General features: G+C 32.1%; 1 protein-coding gene across 2 annotated transcripts in view; it reads right to left on the bottom strand.

The window, feature by feature from the left end:
• Positions 1-24276, bottom strand: part of Mtr4 (exosome RNA helicase Mtr4) — a 55002-nt gene that overhangs the window by 10369 nt on the left and 20357 nt on the right. For both annotated transcript variants that reach the window (XM_076499811.1, XM_076499810.1), the window contains exons 5-19: positions 23372-23546; positions 22094-22184; positions 21420-21544; positions 21042-21140; positions 20580-20688; positions 19995-20126; positions 17659-17738; positions 17294-17404; positions 16499-16600; positions 15967-16092; positions 15194-15344; positions 12960-13132; positions 12277-12345; positions 2873-3001; positions 2457-2567 (exon numbers count right to left, since the gene is read on the bottom strand). In XM_076499811.1, the coding sequence (XP_076355926.1) occupies positions 2457-2567; positions 2873-3001; positions 12277-12345; positions 12960-13132; positions 15194-15344; positions 15967-16092; positions 16499-16600; positions 17294-17404; positions 17659-17738; positions 19995-20126; positions 20580-20688; positions 21042-21140; positions 21420-21544; positions 22094-22184; positions 23372-23546 (1783 nt within the window). The remainder of the gene's footprint in view (positions 1-2456; positions 2568-2872; positions 3002-12276; positions 12346-12959; positions 13133-15193; positions 15345-15966; positions 16093-16498; positions 16601-17293; positions 17405-17658; positions 17739-19994; positions 20127-20579; positions 20689-21041; positions 21141-21419; positions 21545-22093; positions 22185-23371; positions 23547-24276) is intronic.

Raw genomic sequence — 24276 nt, 5'->3', positions numbered from 1 at the left:
ATGTCATCAAGGAACTGAGAGAGACAGATTATTTGTTATGTTAAGAAACGAGTGTTTATAATTTAAATGCACATCACAATGTCAACTATTTATAAGGTGGACTATAAAGTTATAAGGACATGCATTTACAGTATTCTTTAAAAGTCTACTTAAACATCATCAGGTATTGCAGCAGCTTTAAAAGTACAATATGCTCATTAAGTAACCATAAGCTTGGTAATAACATGTAAAATAAAATTATAACTGTATATCTAAAACAACTACAATATTTCATCAAGTAGATTGTAAATGTATTTGATGTATTTAGTAAAACTTTATGAACACAACGGTGTGTTACATTCTAAATAAATTTCAGCTACAATGTTCACATTAAAAATGTAAGTAATGAATGTGTGTATGCTATAACATGGATCATTCATAACTTAGAGTTATTCATCAGGAATACAATATACACTGTAGATCTGATTTAAAACGTATACTTGTGAACAGTTTATATATAATTCTCTTAGCATTTTATTAGAAAAGTAACAGCTAAAACAGTGGCATGTTGCCTACAAACTATTGAATATAACAATGCAATTACTGTTTCATACATATTATGCACCTCTCCCAGTGAGTCAGTGGTAAGTCTGAGGGCTCACCCCACTAAAAAATTGGGTTTTGGTACTTGTGGTTGGTACAGCACAGACAGTCCAATGTGTAGCTTTGTGATGAACAACAAACAAACATTGCCACTGGGTTATTAGCTTACAGACCAAATTCTAGTTTAATTTCAAGAGGACCTTTTCATAATAATTTGAAAACCTCTCAAAGGATTTTGCTAACAGTGAAACTACAATCACACAAATCAAAATTTATCAATAACACTGAACAGACTCTACAGATAATGCACATAAAACCCTGACTAACAGAGACTTGATATATTAGATATAATGTTATGAATGATATACACATCACAAATGATCTAAAAAACTCTTTCAGTATAGGCTTGGGAAAACACAAAAGGTTGTGATTTATATAAAAGATTAATCTAATGAAATCCTGCCAACACAGAAATGGATGTGTGTGTGTGTGTGTGTATATATATATATATGTTTGGTATAAAGCACCAAGTATAGATAAATATTTGGTGTAATATCTTCTTATTTATTAACAAGAACTTTTTTAAGTAAAAATAAATTACCTAATACAATATTTTCTACAACAGCTTTCGCCCAATATCAGTGCTTTTCAGGCCAACTGGTGCATAAGTGATGATGCAGCAGTTGAGACAATAATTAGATTAGGAAACTGCTTGTAATTTTGTAAAATTTTCCACAAACTAATATTTTTATGTGAACAATAAAAAAGTTGTTACTTCCATTCTTGTCTTCCTATTTTAACAATATTTCTAAAATCTTCTAATTTACATGCTGAAATTTTATAATACTAAATCTACAACTTCTGTTATGTGATTTTAAAATATCATTATACATTATTTTCTATGTCATAAATCAGTAACATATTGTAATAAAAATGTAAATGTTTGATTTTTACATTTCCAAATACTTTGAACTTCTTTAACATTATCAAACCCATTGACCCCTGGCCCATATTTACAAGGCTGTTATAATGCAAATCTAATTTCTTTAAACAGGTTACAATTAGAAATTAGTAGACCTACTTATTTTCATGCTCTAGAGTCAATCCATGTCATATTTGGGACCCTTTTTTCAGTAAGTTCCTGTAAAATTGTTTTTGCAAAATACCAAAGTTCCTTAAGGGTGCAGGGTGAAAAGGTTTACCTATGTGCAAACCTTGGGACTGAGATGATTCATTTGGCACCATTTAGCAAATCCATGAGCCTGTAGCTCATGTTTGCAGGGTCACTATAATGTACATTTTCAATTTAATGACCACTGTCATAATGATGCAAAGCTAATCAGGGGCTATCTGCACTAGTCATCCATAAGTTAGCAGTGTAAGACTAGAGGGAAGGCAGCTAGTCATCACCACCCACCACCAACTCTTGGGCTACTCTTTTACCAACGAATAGTGGGATTGACTGTAACATTATAACGCCCCCATGGCTGAAAGGGTGGGCATGTTTGGTGCGACGGGAATTCGAACCCGTGACCCTCAAAAAGTTGAACGCCTTAATCCACCTGGTCATGCCAGGCCCATAAAACTGTGAAGTTAAAAAGAAAATGTTATCTCAGTTCCTACAAAGGTTACAAATATAACAATATGTCATTTGTGACTTAAAATATAGTATTAATAGTACTGCAAAATCTAAATTCAAAGTATCATAAAATCATAAAATACATACTTTGTAGTTCAGACACAAACAAACATGCATAAGATAAACCTAATCTATGTTAATACCTCTATTTTTTTGTAAATGTTATAGTATTGTGTCAATACTTCTTATGTGATGGATGTGGGTGACAGTCTTAATAACATTAACAAAGCCTAACCTGTATAGACTTGAGAACAGACATACGATTGTCCAGGGGTCTCAGATCTTGTGGGTAGTAAAGCCTTACAGAACTAATCTGACATATTAGATGTAGCATTATTGGCACTACCTGCAAAAAGAAGTAAAGAAAAAGTATTAAAAATAATGAAATGGTGATCACCTGTAAAATGAGAGAAGTCAAGAAACATTTGATTTTAAAGAAACAAATGCCCTATGAATCTATTAGTAAAATAGAAAATATAACATAAAATAACAGTTTGCACACACAAAACATAAACCAAATTTAACATTGAAATGTATCTTTCTTATTAACAATAACACATGTAGTATGTTGGAAAACTTCAAAATAATCTTAATTTACTGCAACTAATTCTTATTTCTAAAGTTTAAAGCTGGTTCAACATATTCTTTTACCTGCATTTCTCCCTTTTCTCCCGGTGGTGGTGGTTTTAACTGTGAAGTGACTTTTGTTTTTGCACTGTCTTTGGACACATGCAGTAAAACATCAACAACATAAGTAGTTTCTGTATCTGCTGGGTTATCCTATGAATTAAAATACTACAAGTGTAGAAAACATTTTATGGTACACAAGATATAGTCAACAATCACAAGGTGATTATCTCCAAGTTTTGCATCTGTTATCAAAGTATCAAATTACACATGAATTTAGAATTTCCATAATAATAATAATTTATGTGAAATTATAATCTTGACACTGTGTAACTATATAGATTTAGCTAAAATGTTTGGAAGCTACAAAGAGGTACTGCAGGTAGGATGGAAATTTTTACTGTATTACAGCTTTTTATATTGAATGACTATTCTCATATTTAGCCATTTTCTGTTGTCAATAAAATGAATTTGTATATACAAAACCAGGCTTAATGGCCAAAGTACTCTGACATCACTTTTCCTTAAAAACTATTTGTAGAAGTTTTAATAATGCTTACAAGAAATACATACAGTGCTCTAAACGTATTACAGAAATTTTAATGATATCAATAAAAAGTAAAGTTTACATAAAAATAAACTCATTAACTCCAGTTATTCAACCTTTCTGGAATACAGTTTTAATATTTTCCTAATTTGAAAATGAATGTCTGATAGATACATTCACAGGAATGCTATCTTCTTTATGCTGCTGCTTAAGATATTTGCATGTCACTAGTCATGAGGCAACTACCACCTAATTGTATGCATTTTAACTGCACTGGAGTGTGATGTTGCCATAAAACAATAAAAATCCTCTATCAAAAGGAGGACAATACAACCACCATGTGTAGTAACCTTCCCTATACACTTCCATTTGTGATAATTTCAGTCTTTGATGAGAAAAGACAAAAATGTGCTCCAGAAATGGGGAGAAAGTGCCTGAAGGGAAGCCCATAGAGGGTGAAAGTTTTTGCCAGGGGCTCTGTAGGGTGTAAACCTGTGAGATACCACATCTTGCCTCAACCAGGATATATTCTTCACCCAGAATGTAAAGGGGGGAAGAAGTCTTAAGGGATAAGTCAAATAAAAAATGACCTCCCAAGTACTTGGACACAAGAGATCAAATAGCCAATATGTGAAGTTAAGATGCATTCAGACCACAACTTGGAAAGTCCGGCATGGTCAGATGGTTAAGGCACTCGACTCGTAATCTGAGGGTTGCGGGTTCAAATCCCAGTCACGTCAAACATGCTCGCCCTTTCAGCCATGGGGGCATTATAATGTAATGGTCATTCCAACTATTAAAAGATTAACCCAAGAGTTGACTGTGAGTGGTGATGACTTGTTGCCTTCCCTCTAGTCTTACACTGCTAAATTATGGATGGCTAGTGCAGATCGCTCTGGTGTAGCTTTGCACAAGATTCAAAACAAACCAAACCATAACTTGGATAACTCACCTTTACTGAACAGACTACTGGAGGAGGAGGACATATTAGTGTTGTATTATGTTTTTCATACATTGTATGTTCATCTGAATTAAAGAAGCTCAGGTTGCAGACAGAGGGTACAAATGTATGTTATGGCTTTGAAGGGTGACTCACACTACACAGAGTCACCACCCTCCCAACTTCTCACCATACTGCATCAAGCTCAATCAGTGAGGATTCTTTACAGTTCACTACTCCAGCAGTTACAAACTGGTAAATGGCAATGGTCTCTTGTGCTCTACTTGAAGCAAGGAATGGGGAGAATTCATATTAGAGAAGTGTTTGGAACAACATTAGACCTTCAGCTGGATAGGTCCTGGAGACAGTGCAATGGAAGAATGCAAAACCATAGTCTGAAAAGCTGGAAAGCATGAGCCTTGGTGCTAGCTTTTTCCATGACAGTCCATGAAGTACAGCCTGGATCAAACAACTGAACAAATATGTATACCATGAGGAGAGGGTAATTGGTTTTGTCAGACACCAAACATTGATAGTCAGGGCAGATGGTACAAGTACTTTCTGTTATACTGGTTTGATGTGTATTTAGAGTAAGTATATCACAGGATGCAACACCACACAACTAACAAGATCCTTTTAACTTATAAAGGGGTCTTGAAAAAGAAATTGTACATATCCTTCTGAAAGATAGCGAGATGATTACAGAGTGACAAAAGGTGGATGTCAAAATCCAGCAGAAGACAAAAAAAAAAGACAGAGGTTGTAAATAAGGAGAGACAAATGCATAGCTTTCTAACTGGCGAGGAGAGATAATAAAAATTCAGCTAATACTGTCGATGTGTTTCCTGTGGGAATAAAGTCTGAAATGAAAGCAAAACAGACAATTCTCTAAACAAAAAATAATTTGTCATTTCATATATTAAAGGCTTGGCTTTCTTATGGTTATAAATAATATAGTATTAAATTTAAGAAAGAACTATTGGCAATTTGTGAAAGAAAAATACAACAAAATGGCATGGCAGGAGGGGTGTAATTTTCTAGTTTATGGCTCTATAAACAAACAAGTTTTAAGGCTCTAAGAATTATACTTTGCTTCAGTGATAACTACATTATGATAATAATTTACATTATACTTCTTGGAGAGATGGTAAATACACTAGAAAAGAGAAGATACCTAGAGAGCAAATGTCACAATTCTCATATTAAATGAAATTTAGGATTTTCTCTAACCCTATCCATCCTGGTATCTTTTACTGCACATCACACAAAGTTTTAGCATCTTACATTCAAAATTTTATTAAATTACTTTTTCTTTATGTTATATCAATTAGATTGGCATATCTCAACAAATAATCCATATTTTAATAGTTTATAACTTTTAAGTTCATAATTCTACAAGCCAATATTTTTAAAAAATCCTGAATTTTCCATATTGTGACATATTCTCTTGGCACATCATCATCCATATTTTATCCACCACCCCTTGAAAAAGTACAACATTAAATGTAAATTACTCTCTATAAAATTGTCATTGCTCATATAAACCACACTTATTATAGTCTTCAACTTTCTTTGGTTACAGAGCTGTTGAATAGAAATCAGACCCTTTCTGCCACATCCTCTCTTTTAAACATTTGTTAATAGTTCTCTCTTAAGATTAATTATGTATTACCTATAACCAATACAAAGTAAAGGTTTTTATTTATCAAATTATATGTTGTATAACATTATGTTCTGAATGGTTGAATGTCAAGAGTATAAACAGCTTTCCCATGGGAAAGTAACGATTAGCTTGGACGAATTTGTAATGGCTGTTGTCACAGAGATAGGAAGCCAGATAACTGGATTTTGACTGGTTGATTGGTTGGTTTGGTGTTTTATAGTGCAAAGCAACTAGGCTATCTGCACCAAACATCCAGTAGAAAGTTAAAATAAAAGTAAAATTATTAAATTTCATAAAAGGAAATTAAGGTAAAACAAAACAAAGTTTAATTTTTGAATTAAAAACACAAATAGCATTAACTACAATTTTTACATCTAGTAAGAGAAAAACTACAGTAATACAAGTTGTAAATGACTTTCTGCAGCATAACTGTAATTATCCTTACTTGCCAGCATGACTAATGGGTAAGTTCAAATATCAGCATTAGTCACCTGAAGTTGGCCTTTCAAGTCCAGGTTTTGAGTTATTTGACATTAGTCATTTTCAGAAAGTAAAGTAATACAAGTTTTAAAAGACTTGTAGCAAAAGTTTAATTATTATAACTCGCCAGGATGACTAACAGGTAGTTCAAACATCAGTATCAGACACCTGAAGTTGGCCTTTCCAGTCCTGGTTCAAGTTATTTGATGTTACAGCCATTTTCTAATTTCAAATTGAACTAGATGTACTTTGATTCTTGAAAGAGAATCACATTAAATAAGGTCTAATTTATAACTTAAAAAAACAACAAAAACTTAAGTGCCATCAAAAAGATTAATAACCCTTAAAAAACTGAAAACATTTCTGAACTTGACAGTGTCATCATCCCGAATAACACTGTCTAACAATATGGACAAACCTTGGGACAAACATGTTTAAAAAGGTGCTGTCCTTGAGAATTGTAATGATGGCAAGACAGTAAAATGTGGCTTATTGTGACCTGAGTGGTACACAGACAACACACTGTGCATCAGTCCCAGATAGAAGAAAATGATGAGTTAAAACACTGACCAATGCATAGTCTACTTAGGACAACTTCCTCTTTCCGATCCTCATGGAACCAAGATGGCCAAAGACACAGAGGATGTTCAGTGCTCTTGTACATTTAACCAGTAGCTGCTTGATGTATGGTATGCAGGTCAGCTTACACTCAAAGATAAGCCCAAAGAACTATGTCTCGGGGACCACAGGTAGCAAAACTTCAGCAACATGAAGTTCGAGATCAAGATGAATACCCCGCTGGCAGCAGAAGTGCATGCAAATGGTTTTAGAGAGAGAGAAGTTAAAACCATTCGCTGTGGTCCACTTCAGTAAACAATTGAGGGCAGTCTGTAGCTGCTGCTGAATATACCTCATGTTTGAAGACTGATATGAGATGTGAAAGTCTTTGACATGGAACCCATTCACAACAAATAAGAGAGAGTTGTTCAGTGGTGACATTAATCTTTATACTGAAAAGTATGACACTTAAAGCACAGCCCTGAGGGACTCCAAGTTCCTGCAGAAAAGAATGGGAAAGTTTCAAATCCACATGGACTTGGAACCTCCTGTCCATTAATAAAAATGGGCAAATGGTAATGCAACCCATATATATGGAAGTCTCACTAAATGCCATACCTCCATGTTGTATAATAAGCCTTCTCAATGTCAAAGAATATTGATAAGAGATGTTGTAATTTGAGTAAGGCTTCTCTGATTGACATTTCGAATCAGGTGGTCCATGGTGGAGTGCTGTCGTTGGACCCCACACTGGGTGGGCGAGAGGAGGTTGTTTGATTCGAAGAACCAAACAAGATGACCATTAACCATCCTCTCTATGGTCTTACAGAGACAGCTTGTCAAAGCAATTGGACGGTAGTTTGAAGGAATCTTGAGATCCTTCCCAGGCTTACATAAAGGTAGGACAATAGCCTGGTGCCAGGCATCAGGAAAAACGTTCTCCTGCCAGATCTGGTTAAAAACAATCAGAAAAATAGCAAGAGAAGCAGGAGATAAATGGCACGGCATTTCATAATATACATCATCAGGTCAAACAGATGTACTACCAGACCGATGATGGGCCAGTTTCGTTCCACCAGTGTTTAAGGGCGATTATAGTCAGAGAGACAATCAGCTCGAAAGGAAAGAGGTGTTCGCTCTGCCGGAGTCTTGATGGTTAAAAGATGGAGGATGAAGTAGAGGTGCTAGATACCTGGCAAAAGCTTTCACCAAGAGTATCAACAATGCTCCAGATATCAGCTACTTCCTGGCCATCAAAGAGCAAGATGAAGAGGGTGAAAGAATTATATTGCCCACTGACCTTTCAAATCTTGTCCCATATGACTTTGGAACTGGTGATACAAGATATGCTGGTTGTGAACTTAATCCAAGAGTCCTTCTGGCTTTGACATCTTACCCACTGAACATGTGTATGGACCTACTGGAAAGTGATGCGGTTTGAGAGTGTGGGATACCTACAAAAGGTATTCCTTCCAGGCCCATTTCTGAGCCTTCAGTGCCATGGCAGGCAGGATTCCACTATGGACAAGGATATCATAGAAAACGTGTCAAGGTTTTAGGAATACACTGAGCAGCTGCCTGTATAATAGTCAGTTACTGCTGCCACACAGTCGTCTATTGATGGCTTACAGACAACTGCAGGATCAAGTTCTGTGACAGCAGTGAAGGAGAGCCAGTTTGCTTGATCCAGCTTCCATTGGGGCATGCAGGTCAGGTTGCGTCGACCATAGCCAGCCTCTCCCAAAATTATAAGGAAATGATTGCTGCCTAGTGAAGGGGAGCAAACTGAGAAATCAATAGCAGTAAAGGACTGACTAGGTACATGAAAATAAGTATAAGAACCAGTACTGAAAAGAGAAATATTATGATCAAAGAGCATATGCTCTATGGAGTGACCCTCCCATCAAAATCAGCACTTCTCCAGGGGGATGATGTCCATTAAATTCCCCAAGGATTAAAAACAGAGATGGCAACTGTTCAATGAGATCATCAAGGGCTGATTGATCATAGGTCTCTCCAGCCAACAGGTAAAGAGAACAAACAGTGATGGTATGACCCAAGAAAACATAGATGGCTACTGCTTCCAAGAGTGTGTTGAGTGGCAAAGACAGGGTGGGCACATGCTGATCAATCAACAGCGCCGCCCCTCCATGCACTCGTCCATCACACAGCTTGTTATTTCTGTTCAAAGAAAACTGCTGAAAGGTGACTGTAACAGAAATGTTTCCTGTAAGGAAAGACAGACAGGATATCAGAAAGCAATCAGTGCTTTGATGTCATCCAAATCAGAACGTAAACCGCAACAGTTCTATTGTAAAAAGGTGGCCATCTTTATTTATGTGCAGGTGAATTGGGTGGAGAGCCCTTCTGTTTATGACCATGTCTTTTTTCTTTATTGTCTTTATCCATGTCTGTTGATCTCATGGATCCTGCTCTGGGTCGACTGGGCAGGTCTTTGTTGTTGGAAGAGGATTCCAGCAACTGAGGATGTGAATGAACAATTGTTTTGCATCTTGGGGTAGAAGAAGATGTACCTGAGGAAATGAACATACCCAGAACCAAAGGAAGTGGATCTTGGGGTTTGTTGGAACATATGTTAGGGACAGAGATAAGTGTTGATGTTGATTCATTAACTTTCTTAACCATAGAGGTCAAAAGGCTTTTCATTTGGTTTGAGAATAATTCTTTTGGAGCCACAGAGAGTTCCATCTGAACTCCCACTGTAGTAGTGGAACAAAGTGCAGCAGCATGCATCCAAGATGAAGTGGTGAACAGCAACTTTCGAGCTTCAAAGTAAGTAATGTTTTGAATCATCTTCAAATGCTGCACCTCTTTTTCTTCCAACCATTTAGGGCAAGAACAAAAGTGGAATTGGTGAGAACCATTGCAATTCATGCAATGAGGGTCAGTTTCACACTCACAGGCATCATGGTCCTTGCCACCGCAATAAGCACACGTCAAGGAACCACAACATGATGTTTTCAAGTGACCAAATCACTGACACTGGAAACATCTGAGAGGGTTTGGAATGTATGGCCATACCTTGAAATTAAGATAATCTGCCTTGATGGTGGCAGGTGGATGTGGTGATGCAAATGTAAAATGAGGACATTGGTCAGCATCATAATTCCATCTTTGTGAGTGGAGATACACCTCACTGCAGAAACTCCTTGGATGTTCTTCAAATCCCTCTCAATAATAACTCCTTGTGAGGAATTCGAAGTAGCATGGGCCATAACCTCAATAGGTATATCTCCAATTGCCTTTGAATGTAAGAGGAGTTCTCTGTCTTTAGATGTGGATGTTTCTGCCAATATGTCACCAAAGCAAAGCTTTTTGACTGACTTTGGAGAGCCAGCAAGTCCCTCTATTCCCTTCTGAATTAAAAACAGAGACATATGCCCTACAGGTTTGTCTGAAAGAATGTAATACAAGAAAATGAGGTGCAGGTGTTACAGATATTGAAAATTCCTGCTCAAAATCTTCAAGATGTGGTCATCTACCTATGTACTGTTTTTTCACTATTTTATTTAAGTTTTTATTTGGAGGATCCATTATAAAATTTTTCAGTGTGCACTGACCCCATCCAATATGGAGCCCTACGAGGGGACACACTACAATGCCAAACAAGGACACTGCAGCAATGCCACAGTTTTGTGGGTACTATACCCAAACATCAGCATCACATACAATGTCCACCACACCTGTTGAGAACATCAACACTGGTACTTGGTTGACCCTATGGGAACTACCCCAATTCTGCCTGTTTACAGGAATTCAAGGCCAAAGAGGTGTGTAAGGACTGGACCCCTCAACCACCAGGATCATCTCTTCCCCTTCACGGGTCACCACACACAGCAAATATGTGGATAGATGTTTAGATCCCAGAGCAGGTAAAATGAAAAAACAGAAAATTCCCTGTGAGGTCCTCTAACCACATACAGGAATCCACACCGAGGGAGATAATTTTGGAGAGGTATGGGAATTTGTTTACTTTTTGCATGTTATTAGTTCATATTAGTTGGAGAATTAATTAAGTAAGTAAAAATTATTAACTGTAATACTATGGATAGTATTAAAAAATTAAACTCTTCCACAACTAAAAGCAGGATAAAAAAAATTTGGTATTTTATTTCTTGTTTTAACGTTTATTCTTTATGCATAATTATAAAAGCAACAAAAATATAAGAATCTTCTTTGGTTAGTTTAGGTTAAGTAAAATAAATAAATAATATTAACAAAATAAAAATACTTCTCAAGGCATGCATGCAAACTGCTCATACTAGTTGTCGTAGTAGCTCATGATAAATGTAATTCCTTAGTATAATGTGAGCTCTATGTTTCCCAAGTGATTTACAACTTAACATTTGTCAGTTGTGGTTCAAAGGGCAATAAAACAATAACATTTAATTATAAATAAATGTATAATGTCGTGAACTTAGAGATAATTATGTTAAATGAATGTGGTTTTATATTACAATATGAAGTCATTATAGAATTAAAAAAATGTTAATTTCAATTTTTTTTTCTTTTTTGTATGTGGTAACAAGGTCAGTCAGATTTACTGTTTCCATTTTGGGTTAGATTAGAGAAAATAACAAATAAACTGTCAAGTTCTTCTAAAAAAGAAACATTTAATATGTATTTAGGAGTTCTTAGGGATTATACAAAGGAAGTTTGAGATTTTGAGATAAGGAAAGGTATATTTAATTTTAACATGAAAATTACTTTACACATGGACTATTCAAAACAAATACTCAATATATTTATGGATAAATCTTTATGTTATTTTATTAGAAATATTTCACTAAAAAAATACGATTTTTTGTATGTTAAAGACTTAATATTAATTGAAATACTGCTAAATTGAAAGTTCAAAGTATTAAGTCTACAAAGGCTTTAAATGAGTACAAAGAGTTTGAATGTATAGCCCAACCCCATGTTGAAAAAGTTGATAATGCCTTCTAAATTAAGAATTTAAAATTTATACCGTATTACGTTTGGATCGTTAACTATGTTTTGATGCCAAATATACTATTTTTATACTATGACAATAAAGTACTTTAATTACAATATTGAATGTAATTCACTAAAATCTTGTGACATAAAGACAAATAATGATTCCCCTAGTGAAAGTGTTAAAACTGGCATTACTTCCACCAGCATGAAATACTTCAGAATATATTTTCAAGCAACAGCAAAATGTAGATTTTTGCTTTAAAAATTAATTTTTAACATACCTTCGGAGATGTTTTCTTTTGATAATTTATAACAACTCCCCAGCCAAAGTCATCTTCACCATTCTTTACCTGATTATACAGTGAATATGTTAATAATATCCAAAATTTAATGTACTGGAAAATACTGTTATGTTGCAATAAAGAACAAAATTGAAGTTTTAAGAGAGACAAATTTTTTATGTTAAAATGTATTTTTTAAATTATAGCAAACAATATCACTATTATTTTTACATCAATAACTTAGTTAATGCCTAAACATATAATTAGCTTGAAACTTCACTGGACATGGCATGGTTCAACCAAAATAAACCTAAATGACAAATCACCAAATATCTATGGAGATAGTCACATAATCACATATTTTAAAATTATGAATAAAGTAAAATCAAGAACAGTAACACTAAAATAACAGTTTTGATTAAATTCATGATTCAACACATACAGCACAGAAACAAAAACAATTATGTTAAACTTGTATAAAAAATATCCAAAAACATTACTTGTAATATGTATAAAAGATTTAACTTTTTCAGAAAGTCTGATAATGTACAAGGTCTATGTGCCCAAAAAATGTCAAACATAAGTAAACAAAATTAAAGATGCCTGACTTCTCTTACAGCTGAGGCTTCACTCATACCCAAAATGAGTTAACAGACACCTAGCAAGCTACATAAAAGTAATACCTTAATCATCCGCCCAGGCTGTAAGTATGGAACAGAGTAGAGAGGTTTGGTAATGTAACTCTGAAACTCTTTAGCTAGACTTGCCAACTGTTGCCTGATTTTGTAATAAACAGAAACTTCTTGTTCTCTTGGTATCACAAGTTTGTCCAGATCTTTCTGCTGCTGTTTTAGCTCTATACCACAGAAACAATAAACTTGTAAAAATGTGTTCACTGTCAATATTAACAATTTAAAATAAAAAAACATTATCCCACAATACCAATTAAACATCCAGTGAAGGATGATATGGATTTTTTCAATACACAGGAAAGTCACATTTTATCAAGTACAATAATTTTATCAGAAAGTGGAATATAAAGTAATTCAGAAAAACGTTTTAGCTTTTAAATATATCTAAGAAATAACCAGCAACAATGGACTGACTCATCAAAACATTACTGAAATGAACACTTTTTCATGCACACACTATTTAGAATTCATGATGATGAGAAACCCACTTGAAATAAAAATGTATCTTAAAATGGCTGGGTATGGGTATTCAAACTTTTATTAAAATAGAGAACAATGTTTCAACCTTCTTTGGTCATCTTCAGTTAGAATACCTATCCACTGGATGGACAAAATAAAGACTTGTTTGTAGCAAAGGACAGGAAATTGTGCTTCAATTTCTTTAACATAATAAACATTATAAGTGCAACAAAAAAGAAAGGTAACAATACTGAAAAGAGAGAAAGACTGTTTTTCAGAATTCTGTCAACATGAAATTAGACGGGCTTTCTCATGTCATACTGTATCACTGTGTCACATTTAGCAGTGAATTATCAAGAAATGTGGAAACATAAAATCATATGCATGTATACTGATGTTTATTTATATAAAAGACAGGGGATCCCAACCTCCAATTCCATCATGACCTTCCTGACTTTATACTATTTGACTGTATAAGGAATAGATATGAAATGATAGATATACAAGCACATATTTTTTCCCAGACACACACTCTGCTTTATATAGTAGATTATATATTTATATATAATATACACAAGAATTTTTCCACATACAGTTTGCATTCAAATTTAGCTACAATAATGATTTCATTACCATACATTAAAATATTGTCATTAAATAATATTAAACATGAATATTACATGTTGCAGTTCTTATAAAACACAATATTAAAGGACCTAATGTTATGATATTAACTGCCTTGATTCAACAACTGCTAATGACATGCATTTGTTTTGTAATGATTCACAACTATAAAATGTCACAGCAACAACATGAAGAAAATCAAAGAATGATAGGCTTTATTGTTCTAGATGTTATTTTATTTACACCTAACTATCATTTTTGATTTTTCTTCATTTCTATTAAAATACTAGAAGTATTTGTTGGATGAAAGAACTGATGGTGAAATGACTATTTATTATACTGCTGAAAAATCAGTATTTAGAAAAGTGGATAGTTAAGGTGGATTTTATACAATTATACATATACTGAGAAACATTAAATCTAGATAAATATAACAGTACTGTCTGTTGTATGTCTATATAACTATACTGCAGGATATGGATGGACACTGTCGCCAAAATTCATTAGGTCCATGTGAGGGTACACATTAACTTTCAGTTTTTCATTTTGTATTTTACAGTTTTTATGGGTGAATTTGCATTTTGTACCATTACTTTACCTCTTGCAGATGGATCTTCACCAAATTTAATATGGAAGTTCATTGGGTCTATGGGGAATTAAGTACAAATTTTCAGTTTTGCATTTTGCATTCATTATGGGTGTTTTGCAGTTTGTTTGTTTTTTACCACTACTTTGCTCCATGTTGATGGAACATCACCAAATTTAGTTTGAAAGTTGGTTGGTGTCCATAAGAATATGCATACAAATTTTACAGTTTTTATGGGCATTTTTTGTTGTTTTGTTTTTACCAAAATTAAACCACTGTTGATGAATCTTCATCAAATTTGGTATGAAGGTTTGTTGTGCCCATGTGGAGATACATGTTATCATGTGGTTTCACATTTTGTGTTTTGCTGTTTTTATGGGTGTTTTTGCATCTTTTACAATTACATATAAAGGAAACAACTTTCATGTTCTAAGATAACCTTTCATTAATCACAAATTTACATAACTTCTGTTCAGGGGATGCTAGTTTCTGCAGAAGGGCACTGAACTCTGCAGGTAGCTTGCTTTTATCATAAATAAACTAAAACAATTCTTACTGTCACAAAGCTGAGGTATTGCTGCATAATTCTGGAATTGAAAAAAACTTCTTTCCAGCATGTATTCTGGGTTTATTTCCTCAACACGCAGCAAATTCAAAACCATGTTGTATGTCAGATGAAAGGCACTGTTAATAGGATCTGGCAGACCCTATTTAGAACCAAAAAAACAAAAGAAACAAACAACAGCAGTATCAGGATGTATCAGTTGCTTCCACAATTAATGAACACCTTTAAACTGAAGTTACAAATTTATACTTAATGTTGCTTTGCATTAATAACATACTTATTTTGACAAATACACACACGTGGTATATCAAAAACAAATGTTCAACAAATCACAAACAAATTGCAGTTATCATAGTTTTAAATAATTATTCACTATTAATTCAAAATTGAATTCATTGAAATAATTACTGATGAAAGGAAAAAACATCACCTACAACATCATCATTTTCTTGGTAGCTATCAGACTAGATGTAAAAACCAGCATTAAAAAAAGAATAATAATAAAAATTACAGTTACAAGTTATGAACAATCTCATAGCCATGACTTTACGACAGACTACATCAATCAGATTTAACTTTATACTGCATTCTTGAAATGAAGTAATGAGCACTTAAGAATTATTATTAAATGTTATTTTCCCAACATACTGGAATTTTTAAAACAGAGGGCTGAATGTCTGTAACATTCATGCTTTATTTTCATAAATGTCTGTTATTAGCCTAATTGCCCAATTTGGAAAGAAAAAAATTATACAGTGACAAACCTTTACAATATCTTTCCCAACCGAGGGGCTCATTTTCTCATCAACCATCAAAATAACTATTCCTCGTTCATCCAACCCTCGACGACCGGCACGTCCACTCATCTGTATATATTCTCCTGATGTTACCTAAAAATATTTGAGCAAAATAAAATATTGGAAGCACATGATCATGATATATTTATAACATTAAATGTCACAACTTATTTTCAAAGACATTTAGATATTCAAATAGATTTCTGGGCTGTATAAAGATCTATAAATTTATTTAAATGCATCTTCTTCCAGTATCTGTTGCAACTATTTACCTGCCATAAATTATAGTGGTATTTAAAGTTACCAAGTAGGAAAAATAAGGCTCATTGTGGCTGAATCCAAATTTTGAAAAAATAAAATTAAAAGAACAATGTTTTCAGGCCCAGAAAGGATTTTGTTTTCACGTTACATTCATTAAACTCTGATGATCTGCTGAATATTGTTTTCGATGCAAAATAAAAGTTCAAAAAGAATATTTATTTATGATCGACAGACATACCCATCTGAAATCTCGCCCATCAAACTTCCGAGCATTTGTAAAAAGAACTGTTCTAGCAGGCATATTTAACCCCATGGCAAATGTCTCTGTTGCAAATAATGCCTATATTAAAAAAATTAGCAAAAACAACATTAATAATACCTGCTATACATTTTATTGCAAATGAACTGATATGACGTTATAGACAAAAATTCAACATGCTTATCAATAATACTTAGACTTATGCCATATTCGATTACTTTGATAAATAAACTGTTTTAGTGTGACGTTTTTTAATGCAGTAATCTCTTTCTTTTATTTTTGTATAATAACAATAAAATTGAGACACACATATAAAATTATACTGTTGATGTTACACTTCTTCAACTGTACAAAAGTTTTGTTTCTTGTCTATAGATAATAGGAACATTTATACACAAGTAGCATTAAACAATGTGATTAGTTTTTATTATTATTACTATTAAAAAATAATAACCACATGTATGGCTGATAAAATAATTTTAATCATAACCTACTTTACAGAAATGAATATTTTTTATTATAGTTAGAATAATTATGGAAGCATTTTCACATAAAAGGACATGAAATTAGAGACTGCTTAGATAAATTAATGCAGTTTAACATATATTTAACATTTCTGTTAGTAATTTAAAGGCAGATTTTCCAAATTAATTACATCTGTTTACTTTTTTTTCTCTCACCAATGGAACAATATTCTCAAAGATTTAAAAGAGTATACACAATACTATCATTTGTCATGTTTAGAAAATTTATGGAAACAAAAGCCTTTCTCACCTTAATTAAACCTTCAGAGAAGAGAATTTCAATTGTTTCTTTTAATATTGGTAGCAAACCTGAATGATGAATCCCAATTCCTCGTTTCAGAAGTGGCAGAACATGTTCAACCTAATTTAAAATTCATAAAAATTATATACATATATAGTAAGCTAATTTAAACATTATATTTTATCTTGTAGAATCCACAGAATAAACAACTGGATAGAAATAAAATAATGATTCACTGGCCCAAATAAGTAGAAGTTATTTTTTACTTTGGCACAGAAGTATATATAACCACAGCAAAAGAGCAAATTACATGTATCCATACACAAACACATCCCATATTTTAATACAAAATAACTTATAAAGTTTAGACTAACCTGAGGAAGTTTCTTGTCTTCTTCTGACAACACATCCATAGCATTATTGAAGACTTCAACAACAAGATTCTTTTCTTCATCTTATACAAATTACAAACAAAACATCACAAGATTTTTACATAACAAATAAGATATCTTATTTACAGTAATACAATTTTTATTTTATTTACACATAGATTAACATAAAAAAAGTTCCATTAGCAAAATCATAACTTGAACAAAAGAGTAACTGTACATATATTAATGGAACTTGACAAAGGAACTTCTTTATTTATAAATCCTCTATGGGCAACATATAAACAATTCTTTCTTAGTACATGTTAATAAAATTATGTTCAAAAAGAGGACACTTAACATACACTCATTAAACCATACTGCATGGCAATTTGTGTCATGTTCTAAAACAGAAATTAAACATATTAACTTTTATCAGTACTCTTCCATGCTTTGCACTTGATAACCAACAGTGTTTATTCTATTTTCTCTAAAACGGATCACTGTTTGATACATATGATAATGACCAAGAAATTACAACTTAAACTCTGATTAAAACTACCACAACAAAAAGTACCATCTGTCAGTAAGGTTTATAAGTTAGTAACTTTCATGAATAAAATCAAGTATCACAGCTGGAAGAACCACTAATACGTGCTGTTTATGTGTGACGTACATTATTCCAATGATGACATTTACTTGGGTTATATGTGTAAATTTGTTTGCTAACATTAGTCAAATACGATTTGAGATACTTGACAAATCTCAAAATTTCAGAAAAGAAATTTTTGGCTTCAAGTTGGAGAGCAAAGTGTTGATTGCTCACTACATCAGAAAATAACTATATATTTTGCTATCAATGAAAACAATAGTTTGACCACAAGTTATATATTTGAAAGAAGTATGTAAATATTCCACTCCCACCATAAAAGCTCCTTCCAACTCTTTATATTTTTCAAATTATTTATTTATTCACACTTACTTGTAAATGGTACATTTATAACCAAAAGAAAGGCAATGTGAAATAAATTATTGCAATATCTTTATCTAAAAGACTCCACTTTTTAAGCAGATTTTATTAAGTGAAGACTGAAGTTGGTGTCCCAGGAAGCAAGGAAATTTTATAAACCTTCTTTTATATCAACCACAAAGCCAGATTAATTTTGGTAGTTTTGATGAATTCTGTTTTATTGTTTAAATTATCATTTGAGTTTTGAAGTGAAAATTAGTGAAAAAACTTTAGATTCAGTGAAGACTGGCTTTAAATAATAAAATACTACAATCCTGAAATAAGTACTAAATCTACTTTTCACAAATATTTTTTATTCATTGATATATTTTTTAATTACTAAAATGTAAACTTAAAAATTTTAGGTTAGATAAAAATTACATTCAAATGATGAAATTTTCCATACTGGTAATAAATGAAGAATATACATCACTGCATGCCATACGATGTAACCACTATTTTTGTTTATCCTCAACTTTCACCATTCCTGGTGTATGGTAAATTGCTCTTCATGGTAGATAGATATTCAAAGAAAAATAACAATAAAATCAAACAAAAACAGCAGATACAACCTTTTCAGAGACTGAGGCTGTTTAGTATAAGTAACGAGTTGTCTGTTACCATTTGCATTTATTTTAGAAAACGGTATAAATTAGATTTGTTTCATATTTTTTGTGGTGATTAAATAGTTAGTCAAATGGACTGAGCCCATAGTGTTAGGATAGAGAAAACAACACAAAATATAAAGTTTTTGGAAAACCAAAACAACACTTGATATCCATTTAGGAAGATCCAGAGGTTATGCAAATAAAATTTGAAAATGTATAACGAACAAAGTATTTTTACTCCTAATGTGAAAATTACATTCCACTCAGACTGATTTATGTAAATTCAGAGACAAATCTTTAGTTCAAATATTTCATTTAAAATTCCAAGTTACTGTGGACAACGTACTTACATGTTTACTAAATGCTTGCCAAATTTTAATGAATATGCACTACGTCAGTTCAGAATTACAGTAAGCATTAATTTTTTCAGTACTGACTCATTCCATTGGATTGATCACATTCACTTATGCTTAATGGATTAAACGACTTACAATAAAATCTGACTGGATGTTAAAGACTAATGATAATGATCACTATTGGCTGTGCAAACACTGTCACTGGTCGATGTTAATCATTTACTGCAACCACCAATTTTAACCTTTTTGCAGGTTATTTCATTTACATATAATATTTCTCTTTGAATCTTATTAAATACATACACTTCACCTACAGATTTAGTGATTAACCTGAACTTACTTTGAGCACAGAATTCAAACATTACTCACTTGTGTTTAAATCCAACTTTGATATTTGTAAAGCATATGCTTCACATTCTTTTTTGCTAAAACTGAACACAATTACAGGTGCAAAGTTTCTTTCCATTATCATTTTCACAATCTTGTAACAGTTGGATTCTCCTACAAAAACAATACAGAATAAATGTAACATAATTATATATGTGTTCTCATCTTCTTAAATTATTTGGCTTAAAAACCATGTTTGGTTATAATTAATTTAAGCATAGTGTATTTTAGACAGAGAAAAACTTTGAGCATACTGTAAAATTATAAGCACGTATGAATTTGTTTGCACAAAACACAGTGAAACATAATCAAAACAAAGAGGTGGGAAAAAATTAGCACTCCTACGAAAAGTGGGGCCTAATGAGTGTTAAATAAAAATTTCATGTTTGTTTCATAAATTCTTTCACTTAACTTCAATTCTTAAGTTTCAAATAGCTATATGTAATAATGAACTATTATAATTTTTTTTCTCTTTCTTAGAACAAAAAAACAAAGCACCCACACAACCAAAAGAGAAGAAGTAAAACTATATAAAATACGACTCCCACTCTGAACCCTAATACATACCTTTAAATCCACCTTTTCTTCCTTTCATTCCCTGATCCCCTTTTGCAGCATCTCCAACATTCTGTAATACTGACATTGCAGTGTTAAAGTTTTCTTCTTTGAAAGTACCCTGTTAAAATATATTCATAAACTCAATGTAAACACAAGTTTCAAGAATATCTTCAATCTTTTAGGATCAAAACTTTTAGCACATTTTTATCATTTTATGTTTGCAAAGCAACTAATTAATATTATATTAACCAAAATCAGCATGTTAGCCTTCATTACCAAAAAAAACAAAAACAATTACGAACTAAAACTTCATTAAAAATTAATTAAATTACAAAGAACATAAAGTATCCAAATGATTGATTAACAAAACAGTTTACAGAAAAACAACCATCACAAAATGTGTTAATCCACCCACAATGAACTTACATATATCTCATATTAATAATAAATTAAAATTGATCTACAACTTACATTTTCATCCACAACCATGTGTAGCCCATCCCCACCAGATGGAAAAATATAATGTTGTAAAGGAACAGGTCTGTAGTCTGTATAAACCACATGGCAAGGCTAAAGATAAAAGCACAAATTCATGTACAACTTACATCATAATGTTATCAAAGCAAAGAAAATTGTAAAATCCAGCAATATGAAGCACAAGTTTGGTTATTTAAAATAAATTCAAGCCTATCAGTAAGCATGGAGCAACACCTATAATTCATATACCTGAACAATTAAAGAAATCAAAAGAAGGAATTGTATATTCCAGAAATCCTTTCAATGTACTCAAATATCAATAACAGTAACTGATAACACAGAAGCATTACAAATCAACTTAAAAACAAATACCTGATGATGTAAATGGCAAATCCACTCAGCAAACTGAATTGCATTTGGAATAGTTGCAGACAAAAATACAAAATGAACCGTGTCTGGTAACAGAATGATGGTCTCTTCCCATACAACTCCTCTCTCTTACAAATGAACACAAAATAAATATGTACAGGTTTATTCAATAACTTCTACACATTCTTATCCTAGTCTAAGAATACTCTTACTATAACTACTTCATATGGTCCTACATTCTCTCCCTTTTGTGAGAATAATAAAAACCTTTAGTAATAAGGATGTAAAATCTTTCTGTAAAAAGATTAATTAACAAAACTTTACAATAAAACAATTCACCACCAGGTATTTCTCAATAACCAGTACAGCTTTCAATAAATTAAATCTTATGAATAGAAAACAAGTAAACATTTTTTTTAAAATCAAGTTAATTTGCCCTTTTGCCATTAATCAACAAACAAGTTATCTCATTTTAAGCACAAGTATAATGTACTCATTTATTAACCAGTAATTACAGCAAAGGAAAACTTTTGCATATGTATTTAATCTAGTTGCAATTAAAACTGCTTCATAAATATACAAGTATAAAATTATTAATTCAATGCAATTAATTTCTTCCTTTTATTATTGTTCAGTTGCATACATCATATCATTGTTTTTTCATCAATCTCTCTCACCTTTGTCTCTCATGTAGTGAATCTCATCAAATACCACCCACCCTACTTCTCTCATCACTTCAGAACCTCTGTATAGCATACTACGCAAGATCTAAAATGAAATTAACATAAAATATTGTAACTCTTGTCATTTCATTACTGGACAGTTTGGTACAAAAATCATTTATGTATTTAAATAGAAATATCAACTGAATCACAGTCACTTAATATTAACATTTTCTGACAAAATTTAGAAAGTCGGTTATCTTTACCATGACTAAGCTATTCCTTTTCTCAAGAATCAAATGGTTTAGTTCAACTTCTACTCATTCTGTTTACCAGTTACAAATTCTGCAACATTATTAAGATCCTCTATTATTAAAATCTCCAGCCTAATCATTGCTTGTTACAATGTACAATTGTTACTTAATTTCCACATCGTACATCCATCTTTTGCAATCACATTTTCTGACAGAACTCAGCAAGGTGGGGAGAAGGGTAAATGACATAAAGAAATATCTTAGAATCTCAGTTGATTTCTGTAACAGTTTACATTATAATGTCTTACCTCTGTTACAAGTTTAAGCTAGTATCTCAACAATGAAACTGGAAGAAGCAGAGATAAACTATCACATTTGGAGAAGAGTGATTGGCCTAAAAATTTTTGCCACAAAGGCAAACAGTCACAGAACAGACCACATGGATGTTCTAACAGTGGTTAAAAACAATTTTTGTAAATTGTGTGAACAAAATGAAAGTTTTAATTTGCAGCAAAACCAAATGCATGAAGTACATCAAAGAAGACTAAAATATCATATCTAAATATGTCTGTTTACTACACACAATTATTTAATCTGGTTACAAACTAATAAAACTTAGCTGTTTATTTAATATTATCTTTTGAAATGAAATTAAAGTAGATGTAATTAAAAATTTACAGGAAAAAGTAGCAGAAATTGAGGCCATCAATTTCTTTAATGGTAAAATCTAGTAAATATGTTCCAAAGTCAGCAAGACAAATACAGTTTACATTATATAAAGAACAAATTTAAATCTACAAAACAAGTTATTAAATATTTTGGTGACAACATCTAAAATTATCACTCTTAGTTTTGTAATTTGGACTGTTCCTCATTAAAAAAGAAAAAAGTATATACAATATACAAAATGAACAGACAAACATTATGAAAGGTTTGGCTTTTAGTAAATAACCAAAATGGCTTCTCATGTTTATTTGTATGTCCAGTGAAAAAAACAAGCATAACAACATTTGAAAAAATTGGAAATTAAATAATTTACCTCTGTTGTCATAATCAGACAGCTAGCTGAAGGGTTTATTGTAACATCACCAGTCATTAAACCAACATCTTTGAACTCTTCATAAAATTCTCTATATTTTTGATTACTCAGGGCTTTAATTGGAGTTGTATAAATCACACGTTGTTTGTTTTGCAATGACATAGCAATGGCATATCTAAATATATAAAGATTATAAATTACCAGCAGAAATCATTAAGATACTTTATTTAATAAAACTTTTAACTTTGTTTTTTTATAACACACACTTGTTAATGGTGAAACTAAGAAATCATACATACAGTCATCTCAGTAACATCATACCAGTTAGCAGATTAAGAATTTATACTTAAACCCAAATCAGAAATCTGGATTTTCTCAACATTTCAGTAACATATTAAAGGCAGAAACATTTAATTTGCACTAAACCAAGGGTAAATCGTCAAAGTAAATAAATCTTCAAAATAAATACTTCAAAGTTATATCAGAAATGTACACTGTAAACTTTCTTTGGAAGTTTTAACACACAAAAATAGGGTAATTAATTAAAATAATTTATTACAAAACTATAATAATACTTTTATTAAACACAACTACCCAGATGGCTCTGAGCAAACAAAATCTCTCTTACCCAGTTTGCTAACTTCAGTGGTAGGTTATTTATTCTTGTGACTAGATGCTGTGACACACAATACTTCATGGCATGAACAATATTTTTAATCTATTTAACTATTAATCATGATTATTTTGTTTACAGATATGTAGTTTAATTGAAGGTACTCTATAGAATAGATTTAAAATAATAAAAGTTCAATTATTTATTAAGAATTTTTTTTATCAGTTATACCACAGCAGTAGGTCAGTCATCCTTTTTCATGAGCCAAGAAAAATGTTAGTACACTAAATGT

This window comes from Tachypleus tridentatus, chromosome 4 (assembly GCF_004210375.1).
Source record: "Tachypleus tridentatus isolate NWPU-2018 chromosome 4, ASM421037v1, whole genome shotgun sequence".
NCBI classification, from domain to species: Eukaryota; Metazoa; Arthropoda; class Merostomata; order Xiphosura; family Limulidae; genus Tachypleus; species Tachypleus tridentatus.
The sequence above is the reverse complement of the archived record's forward strand: the minus strand, read 5'-3'. Positions and strand labels throughout refer to the sequence as shown.